Raw genomic sequence first — 11,574 nt, 5'->3', positions numbered from 1 at the left:
ATCATGTATAACACTCCCTATAAAGTACAATATATCGAGTAAACTTTCTAATTTGTATGGTGATGTTGGCACAACATATCTTTTGATATCACATCCCCAAAAGATACATTTCATACAATATCAAAACACAAATGTTTCGTATTTGGATTCCTATATAAAAGTTTGTACAACTTAAGAAATGGTACCTCATTTGGAGTCCATATATAAAATTCATCATCAAATTGAGATAAGAAGAATGACCATAAGTAGATATCATGAGTTCAACAAGAATATTATAAATTCACTTCTTAGGAGAAAATTATTTTCAACACATGCTTAATAGTGCATCCAATGACATTCTAGATCCTCGCATCTCTTCAATTCTCTTTATCTTCTTACATCCTCATGTAATCTAAGGCTTATCGTTCTAAACTCAAATTAGGCTCATAGAAGATGCACAATTAAGAATTTAGGAATTTTTGCATATTGTATTTTTTTGACTTCAAAGTTGATAATTAGAAGTTAGTAAACAAAATAATTGGGTTGGGAGAGTTGATTAGTGGTTTAAGAAGTGGTTCTTGAACTTTTTTTTTATATTAGAGCAAAGACTTGAGTGTGTAAAAACTAACATTTGTTGTAGTTTTCACCTATATGTGGGTTTCTCCAAATATATTAGTTACTCTCATAGTGATTATGCATTCTTTCATTATTATTAATTATTCAATATTTTTTTTTCTCTAAAAGATTTATAATTAGTGTATAGAATATGCATCTTCACTCATAAATCATTCATTTGTCTTTTTTACCCTAATTTTTTTGTGTCTATCTCTAGCTTAAAATTGCTTATTTCCATTTGTAACATTTATGTACTTAGTTATGATACTTTCTTGGCTCTTTTATAATTATTTTAGATATATTTTGCTCTCATCATTTTTTCATCTCTTGATGTCTTTTATTAGATCTAATTTATCACACTTCAAAGAAGAAAAACTTTGTCTCCATCTTTTACTATCATCAAGAAAAGGTTTGGTTTATTACATGGTAAAATAAGTACCTCTCTTGTATATCTAAAAGAACATCTTCTATGACATTAACACATAAATGTTATGTATTTGGATTCCTTTACAAAAGCTTAAATAATTTTAAAATCGGTATCTCATTTTTGAGTCCATATGTAAGAGTTACTGTTAGCTTGAGATAAAAATGATTATCACGTGTGACTATTATTAGTTGATAATAGATTCATCACTTGGGACTATAAGAAAGTTAAGCAGTAGAACACGTTCTTACACTAATCTTAAGAGAAGGTCATGATTTTTTTTACGAATTTTTACAAATATTTCAGGAACTTAACAAAACTAAATATAATTAACACATATACCACAAAACAATGATTTACATTGGGACAATCCTTTCAAAAGAGAAACTACACATTCTGAAAGGTTTTCAATACATTATTCATAAAACCAATAGCATATTACAATAAACTTATATAGAAAGCTTCTAATAGGAGTATCACCAATGTAGATGCATAAGTAGCTCAACAACTATCAAACTCTTATAATACATCACAATGTGCCTTACACACGTAATACATAGGAGATAGAATACACAAAATTATCAAATGGTGTATGAAACCATGGGCTAAAATCTTCCATAAATGATGAATATATTATATACCATGGGACCCATGACTTAATGTTGAATGCTCAAAATTTGGAATGAAAAATTTTATACAATTTTTTGTTTGGTGGATACTACAATCTAGACCTATCTAGTCATTGGACCAAGGTTGGCAAGGGGGAATCCCTTGCAACTCCCAAGTTGGAGGTGACCCCCAAATACTTATGGTCAAGGTTACTACTGTGGAACCACCTTCACTCACATATTAACAATAAGCTTTTAATTATTGCAAGGTTGAGACACCATTTTTCCAATAGGGGAGGGAAGCAATCTCATCACATGCTTAGCAGTGCATCCCATGGCATTCTAGATGCTCTCATTTATTCAATTCTCTCTATCTTCTTAACATGCTCATGTAATGTACTTGACTTGTTAAACTCAAATTAAGTACATAACAGACACATATTAGGATTTTGTTTTAACATTACATATTTTTTTGGAGTTCCAAGTAAGTAAACAAAACACTTGGATTGGGAGAGTTAATTAGGGGTTAAATAAGCCTAAATTAGAGTATAGTCATGCATATATGTATCCCCAAGATGTTAGATCTTTATATTCATATTAGAGCAAAGATTGAAGTGAGTTAAAAATCACATTTGATGTAATTTTAATACATGAGTTTCTCCGAATATATTCGTTACTCTCATAGTGGTTCTAATTTTTCTTATTATTATTAATTCTTCATTCTTTGTTATTTTCTAAGAAATTTACTTGCCAATAAATACTGTGGAATATCCATCTTAATTTATTAATACTTTCGAATTTGTAGTGAGAAAGTCATGACCACAAGAATGATTTTAAATTAAATCAAGATTATAAGATCAACTTATTCTATGAGTGCTAAGTGTTCCATTTATTCTCGAGAGATGGATTTGTGTTGAATCACTACTTATGAAATATGAATCAATAAGTTTGACTTAAAAACTACAAAGACTGTTCATTATTATTATTAGTTCCTGCCATGGGTAGGAATACTTATGCATTCATGTTAGTGCTAATATGACATTAACTTGACCAATCAAATTAAAAAATTAAAAAATTTATATGGCACTTACAATGTGTATATCTATTTTTCATTTTTCTTTATTTTATAAATAACATTTTGTGCTCATTCTATTGGTTTATACTATTTTTGGTATGGAGAAAAATCAAATTTTCTTAACAATAATTCACATATTTTTTCCAACAACAATGATGTTATGCATTAATGATAGCTTTATCTTTTTCACAATTGTGACAAATTAATTAGAGTTTCCAAAAAGTAATTATTTTATCTTCCACCTCACTACCTAAGACATAAATGCATGTCTAATCAACAATAATAACTAAATCATTTTAAAATATATTTATGAGTTTTACATTGTCCCTTACTTTTGTCAATCGTAAAATGCTAACTTTTTTCACACTATGTTTAACTAGCTATTTTTTCCAATCTTGTTTTAATTCTTTTTTGCATTTTAAAATTTATATAACTAATATTGTTTTTCAAACTTACTAACTCTTTTGGTGGTTTGAATCAAGTCGTCAACAATTTATTTTTCTAAAATTTAATATTTAAATTTATATTAGAAAAGGTAGAAACGAATACTTCATTGACTTAACTTAATTTTATAATTTTTATTTAAATATTTTTAAAAATAATTTAATCTTTAGTTGTTTTTTAAATTCTCTTCCAACTATCTCTATTTAGTGTCGTATAATAACATGTCATTCTCTCTCTTTTAAATCTCTTCATATCCTTCACATCCTTCATTTCTATTTATAAATCTCTATTATCAATATCTCTCTTTTCAATCTGTCTTCATATATATAAATCTTAATTTTCCTTCTTTTCTAACTATTATGACAAATAAATCTCTTTTAACTCTGTCTTTATATATTTTACTTTCTAATTTCCTTCTTTTTAAACTATTGACAGGGACTTTGACACGTTTCCTATATCACAACTCAAGACTCTAAATTATGCAACCTCCAATTAACTCTCATTTTGTTTTATTCATAATTCCATTATCAAAGTTTATGTGGTTAGCCCATCATCGTTTCAAAAAGTTATTTAAATTGTCGTTAGTGAATTTCAATGGTTTTTTTAAGGGAAAAAACATAAAAATCAAAATCTTACTTTACAAGTATATTTTCCAAATTTTGTATGTCTCCTATCATTAGTTTACATTGAAAATTTAATCGAACAAGGGGTGCATGCGCCAAAGTTCCTGCCTTCATGATTTTATGGTTGATTGAAGTAGATTTTGGTTAAAATATAATGTATTTAATTTAATAAAATAACAAATAAATAATGATGGAAAATATAACATTATAGTGCTAAACTAAATTATATTACGAGTATAGTTAGTATATTATTAAACTATATAACTACAATGATGTATATTAATTAAAATAGTAAAAGAATATATAAATAAACATTATAGTATCATGCTAAATTAAAATTAGATGACATCCTAAAGAACATTTATCATACCAAAGATATTTATCAACTAATTATACATGAGATATAGATAAAATTGTATAATTTTTTTAAAAAAAGAGTTAAATTGATTAATTTCAATTATTAAATTGTTTGATATATCTTGTTCAAGTGATAAATTCATCCAATTGCAGAAGCTGGACAATATTCTTAAAGTTAAATATAATGCATAAAAAAAACATAAATTAATTTAAAAATAACATTTATGGTTTAAAAAAATCAAACACACATATAATAAATAAAGTTGATAATATACCAAGCTAAATAATTTGAACTTTATTCAAATTGACACAAAATTAATATTATGTATTTTAAAGTATAAATTAAAAATATCAATATAGTAAAAATTATATATGTTAAATAAATGTATAATCTAATAAAATTATATATAAAAATAAAAAATAAAAGAAAATGTATTAAAAGCATTGATTTAGATATGTAAAAATAAAAATAATTAAATTCTAGTTTAAACTTATATATAAATTAAAATTAAAATAAATATGAAATTAAATTATATAAAAAATAATATTTGAAAATTGACAATTTAAAAGAGTTAAAATGTCTATATTTGAATAACATTTTATAAATTATAAAGATAAACATCATTAAAACTAATTGTATTTAAAAAAGAAGTTTATCTATTTGTCACAAATGTGGAAAAGATAAAATTGAAATTAATGTATTCATTAATAGAAGTGTTAGAAAAATGATTATTTAACAAAAAAGTTTATCCACTTGTCACAAGAAAAGATAAAGATAAAGTTGCAATTAATACTTGCATTAATAGAGGTGTTAAAAAAATATTTGTGTTTTTTATGAAAAAGATTGAATTTTTTAATTGCTTTTTTCATCATGAACTAATAAAGTTTAAAAAAAATTGTATTTTTCAATTTCAAAAAAAATGCAAATTAATAAACTTTTTGCAAACGGTTTAGTGATAAAGGTAGTAACTAAAAATCTATATAGCCCAGTCCTCCTAATTTCCATAGTTAATTTGTGGACTGGATATACTTTGAAAGCACAGAGTGTGTTGAAACTATTGAAGGGTGTGACATTTTCGCCTGGTGGACAATCGCAGTTGGAGATTATACTTTCATCGTCTGGCCGTGTTGCCACGTCGGAACCTGGATAAACTAAAGTTTTCATGGATATCTCAAAGATACACAGAAAAACACACGAATGCCGCGGCACTCACCTTCTGGTCTTGACGGTTGGATGAGCAAAGAGCTAAGAACCGGGGGATTTAAATGCTTATATTTGTAGATGAAATAAGGACAAAAGCGGATAGAAGAAAAACATGGAAGCCTGCGGAGTTGCAACAAAATTTCATTTAACTGCTCTGCAACACTCACTAAACAAATCCAAACATTTTGTTAAACCCCAAACCCACTTGTACTGTAAATCTTCTCCGATCATCCTCTCGAAGTACTCCTCTGCATCCTCTGGCCATCAGAGATGGCCACGGCCATATCTATATGCAATTGCCTGCTGCTGCTCCAACGAAAGCAATACTTTTGCAGTACAAGCAGATACAGAGGCGGGCCATGAGAGAACTGTGAGGGTAAAGCTGATCCTGCAGAAAGAATGTGAGTTTGGTGAAGATTTCTGTGTTGTTGGAGAGGAGCCCGTTTTGGGATCATGGAATCCCCAGCTTGCTATTCCTATGACTTGGTCTTCTGGTCACATTTGGACAACACCCACCATGGTAAATTTAACTTTACCCTACTTTCCTTGTGTCTAGTTCTACTAAAGCCCCTGAATGTCTCTGTTACTAGATGTGCTTTGGATTGTGTTTGTGTAGGACATTCCACTGGGTAGGAGGATTTATTTCAAGTTCATACTCAGAGACAAGGAGGGGGAATTCCATTGGCAGCCAGGCCCTGATCGGGTATTCGAAACCTGGGAAACCCGAACTACATTATTGGTTTCACAGGATTGGTATGACTTTGATCTTCAGACAGTCACGGAGGCAGAAACTGAAGAACAAGCTATTAGGGAAACACTTGGTGAGACAGAAACTGAAGACCAATCACGAGAAGAGTTGGCAGAGACAGCTGGCGTTGTTGAAAGAGGGGAGATTGAGGGAGGAGTTCCGGTTTTGGTCCCTGGATTGGCACCGATGTCTTTTACAGATGAAATAGCTAGTAGAGAAACACTTGGAGCGACAGAAAATGATGACCAAGTTGTTGGAGCAACACAAGAAGAGTTTCCAGAGAGTAGAGATCGCATCGCTGAAATAAGGGAGATTAATGGAGGAGTTCCGGTTTTGGTCCCTGGATTAACGTCTGTATATTCTACAGCCGAAGATTGTTCATCAATTGGGGAAGTTTCTGGAGCGGAAAATGTCTCAACTGCAGATATAGATTGTTTGACAAAAGAGGTCGAATATCCAGGGCAATCTCCTTTAGCCATCTCGGCAACCCAAGAAGTGGAACAACAACAACAGAAGCGGCTTCAGCATCAAGAGAGCTCATCATATGCTGAGAATGGTTCAGTTACGCGCAACAATCACACTTCTCTCAGTGGCGAGGATGAAGCTTTGACATCGGGTACTACAGAGGTATCTGTTACGGTTGAGAGCGGGGAAACTTCAAGTGGTAAGGAGGTAAGTTAGAGTTTCTGACGATGGAAGATGTATTCTTTGGTCATTGGTAGACATTAGCAGTCTCTTTATTACACTTTGTGATTCAGTTTTCATAATAAAATTTTAATCAGAGAACCAGGCTATAGTCTTCTTGCATGATCTTTTTAAGTCGGTCTCTTGCTTTTGGATCCCAAGAAAAAAAAAGGAGCTTTTCTATCGATCACAGAGTTGCTGAATCAAGATTATCCTATAAATGACTAAAATGTCAAGATTGATTGAAGTAAAATATATTACAAACAAAGAAACACAATAGAGAAACATAAGATATTTTCTGAAGAATCCAACACAAACTAGTTAGTAATAATGATATAAACCCTAACGAATCAACCACACAGGTAAACCTTCCGATCCATGATTAATAAGGATCATGTGTTCCACATAACCGTTTCTTTGTAACCACCATTAAACATGTGTTGCAAACAAATAACTAGTATTGCCTCAGTGCATTGACCAGACTAACACGAAGTGTTTCCCCTAAATCTCCATTAAACTATCTTGAACAAACAACTAATATTTCCTTAATACATTGCAGCAGACTAACACATAAGTGTTAATAATCTCCATTTGAAAATATATATGCAAACAAACAACTAATACTGCCTCTGTCTGTTGTAGTAAGCTCATTTTCTCTGTTCATTCTTAACTTTAGTTCACTCCTGTTTGGACATGCATAAACTTAGCCATCACTATCTAAGACCACATTGTATTGAGTTTAACATTCAATACAGGTCCACTTTTCTAATGAATCTGCCCTCGTTTTACACATCCTAGGAACTTTAAAAAGCACTAAGAGTATTAGCAAACAAGTCCTTTTTCAAAAATTTCAAAGTCATTTTTGGTTCATTTCTCTCAGATCTTGCCTTATCCTTTCTACCTCAGTAAAGTTATTGTTCCTCTTCAGATGAACCTCAAGTTATTAATTTTCCACCTGTGGCAGTAGTACAGTGGGCAACCACTCCAAACATTCTCAAAGTAATTAGTTTTCCTCCTGTGGCAGCAGCACAGTGCGCAACAACTTCAAACATTCATACTCTGAACTTACTCTTCTCTTGGCCAAATACAATCTGACATATTGCAAACTATGAAAAGCCTGCTTCAACCCTCATAGTGGCTCTTCCTCGTGGTGTCTTGATCTCTCCTACTTGCCGTCCTATTCGGGATCAAAGCTTACATACCTTGCATCATCGAGTAAAATTGTTTGGATGTCTTGGAATGATCTATGACGTGAAGCATTTCTTTAAACAGAAGGACTACTTGTTGAAACTCAATGACAACGGGTTGCACTAGATACCAACATAATGTATTGCCACTACTTGATTGTTCGCTCTCTTTCAATATGTTTGTTTTGGCAAGTAAAATATCTATCACCCTGCAATTGGAAAATAGAGACATCAATTCTCTCTTAAACATGGGGTTTCATATACGTATCGTATAGTTCTTCTACAATCACTGTTAATATGTTAATCATCTAAATAATCCTCACTTGGCTCACCAACTATGGTTACTCTACTCAAAGCCCTTAAAAGCATCTATAAAAGCTTATTAAGTGCAGGAAACTAACACAGATAATGTATAATTTGCAGTATCCAAGCAACACTAATATGAAATCAGTTGAAGAAATCACAAGGAAACATACACACAAAGACTGATATACTGATGTTACATTTGAGAACCTCGGAATGGTAACAAAACGTCCAGTAAAAGTGAGCAAGATGCTCCTCAAGCAACTATGATTTAGTCCACTTCATCGGAGTAAGTAGAACATTCATTCACATAAGCTATTGATATGTTTATTTGGCCTGCAAACACTACAATGGTGTCTTATACCTTCAAAACCCTGCTCCATGATGCTAAACCCTGCTCACCGAGTTTACAAGAGGAATACGAAACTATGCTATAGTGCCACTATATTATGCCTCCCAACACTTGGATACTGAAATAAATGGACAAAACCCCTCACATTATAATGTGCTGTCAAGCCTGTGATGCATTTACTGCTTTTCCCAGGTGGTCAGTGCACTCTTGCTGCAGTTGTCATCCCTTTTCATAATTGATGATGCTCTTGCTGCCTTTGGAAAGTTGCATAAATGTCAAAACTAGAAAAATATTTTGTTTTGAAGCCTGCACACATATATTCTATCTTCCCTAGGATGCTTTAAATCGTCCCAAGTCTATGTCTAACCTGTTTACAAGCTCTTTATCTTTTGAAATTGGTGAAAATCCATCTCTTTGTGTAGGCAAGTTTTAATTCATTTCTCCAAAATTGATGTCATATGCAAGTGATCACTTGATCATGAACTCGATCCATTTTCATGGATCATGTCAATCAGGAGGCTTTTGGTCCCCAAATGTTTGGGACTCAATAGTTGTGGGAATGTTTAACCACCATCCTCTTTTAGGTACCTTTTTGCTTTTCTTGTTATTTGGCCTTTTAAGCCTTAGACATGTCTCACGAATTTGCTTTTCCTTCTTTTGGAGAACCACATACCATTATATTTCATCCAAGATATGTGGAAAATAATCCTCAACTGAAGCACCAACAAATATTCCATTCTTAGCTATCTGCTTTATTATAAGAAATGGACTTTATGCCAGAGTTTCATCATCCTTTCTTGTCTCCAGAGTCATTTTTCATCTAAGGATAACTGCACCTTATCACCTACTGTAATATCCCCACTGGATTATTTGATGATAATCTGATCAATTTTCATTCCCTTCAACAGTTTCCACAGTTTAGCTCTGCAACCAAATTGGATACTATTAATTACTATACAAGTTGAAGTACACAGTAGTTATAGACAATGAAATTTATAAAATAATCTTACTATTCCAGCCCACAGAGGCAGCCTAAATGAAGTCCTCTTTGTCATAATAATGCAGGCCAAGTGTGCAATGCTGTTACGGCAGACATCAATATAGTATATACATATAGATCCCAGATAATAATCATGTATGGACAGCATACCATTCCCAGATGCAAGTAGTCATTGATGCTGAATCTTGATTTAATTTGTTACACAAAGTGCTGCCAAGTACCTACAGTAGCCCACTAAACCATTACAAATTTATGCCCAGAAACAATTCACTTCAAGGAATAATGACTACCTGTTATATTAATAAATGAGCATCTATACTACCTGTCTATTATGCCAATAATGACCATTACAAATTTATGCCCAGAAACAATTCACTACAAGGAATAATGACTACCTGTTATATTAATAAATGAGCATCTATACTACCTGTCTATTATGCCAATAATGACACTGTAAGAGCCACTCCACACGATTTAAGTATGATGCAATGAAAGGCTGACAGAACATACACAAGTATGACACTATGGAAACAGTCATGTATTATCAGGATAATTGCTGATGTATATTCAACAAGATTTCACGGTGGTTCTAATTTGCTTGTCACTTTGAAGTTCATCTGCAATCTTTGCATGAGATCACCCTAGTTCGAATCAAGGTTCTAATCCACTAATTCAGTGATGGAAATCAAGGGTTCATTTGTAATGTCCCCTTTCTAGTCTGTCCTCAAATTTTTCCTAAAAAATCACAATTACAACAATTTAGGGTTAGTGTTGTTAAATCTGGAGCCCAAAAATCAATGATGATAAACATCAATAAGAAAAGAGCCAAAACTGAAACAATAAACACCAGAAATATCTTGGGAAAACCCTTCTAGAATGAAGGGAAAACCCAGCCACACAACAAAAAATACCATTTTATTGATCATAAAAATTCAAGTGTACAATGCCTATCGCTTGATGCGATATATATAACTTGAGAGACCCTTCACATTCCAACCGAAGGTCTCTTTAATTTCCGAAAATGTGACTCTTTATTACAATTATAGTTACAACTCTTTGAATTTTCATGCCTCAACGCATGTCGAATGACACATCATTACATTTAATATTACAATTCAAATATAAGTGTCCTTTTCAGTTGAGGACAACTATAACGGCAATAACATCCATATTTCCAGAGATGAGAGATCTCTATCGTAGCTACAATCTTCAACACTCCCTCTTAGCCAGAGAGAAATCTGAACTGATCAATTATTCAAGGCTGTAACGCCCCGCCAAGAGATCCAAATTTAAACTTATAACTTTCATCTCCAAATTTAATTATTTAATTTAATTAATTTCCCAATTAATTAAATAAAATAAATATTAAAATATTATATTAATTTTTCATTAAATTAAACCATTAATTAAATCTTTTAATTAGGCTTAATTAATAGAAAATACACTAAAGACTCATAAAGTAAAATATGAAAACCCATCATAGCAAAACACATACAAAATCAAACCAAGGGTTAATATCACGAATTACGTCATCCGATGCATTCGGAGGGTACTCGACTCAGATACTTGTCTTAATTTTCAATTAGGACAAATGGCTTAAAGGGTTGGGATTTGGACTCAAGAATTTATCTCCCCTCTCCTACCATTGAGATAATGCGATAGGGTATGCTCATCTTGGCAATTCAGGGAAGTCGATACCCGGTACCTGCAACTTGCATAAAATCCATGCATGTACAAGCACAATATATACTAAGCTAAACAGGCAATGGCAGGAAGTGGTGCATCATGTAGATCCCGACTAGCAGGTGACTACGACTCCCTTAACCACATCAGAAATGCTATACAGAAAGAAAACAAACACGCACACTATACACATGCAAGTATGGGGTAAGTATCCATAAGAAAACACACACAGAATAAACCATCTATCTAATCATCATCAATAACTGAAATCACTTGAATAATCATCAT

At 32.1% G+C, this 11,574-nt stretch overlaps 1 protein-coding gene across 4 annotated transcripts in view; it reads left to right on the top strand.

The window, feature by feature from the left end:
• The first annotated feature begins 5,135 nt into the window (after positions 1 to 5,135).
• LOC149543587 (uncharacterized) overlaps positions 5,136 to 11,574 on the top strand; it is a 58,609-nt gene continuing 52,170 nt past the window's right edge. For all 4 annotated transcript variants that reach the window (XM_089798372.1, XM_089798375.1, XM_089798374.1 and 1 more), the window contains exons 1-2: positions 5,136 to 5,849; positions 5,946 to 6,749. In XM_089798372.1, coding sequence (XP_089654498.1) covers positions 5,442 to 5,849; positions 5,946 to 6,749 — 1,212 coding nt within the window. In that variant the 5' untranslated portion in view covers positions 5,136 to 5,441. The remainder of the gene's footprint in view (positions 5,850 to 5,945; positions 6,750 to 11,574) is intronic.

This window comes from Cupressus sempervirens, chromosome 8, assembly GCF_028749045.1.
Source record: "Cupressus sempervirens isolate cs-2001-9-10 chromosome 8, ASM2874904v1, whole genome shotgun sequence".
Lineage (NCBI taxonomy): Eukaryota > Viridiplantae > Streptophyta > Pinopsida > Cupressales > Cupressaceae > Cupressus > Cupressus sempervirens.
Note: the sequence above shows the minus strand (reverse complement) of the source record. Positions and strands in the feature narration are given on the sequence as shown.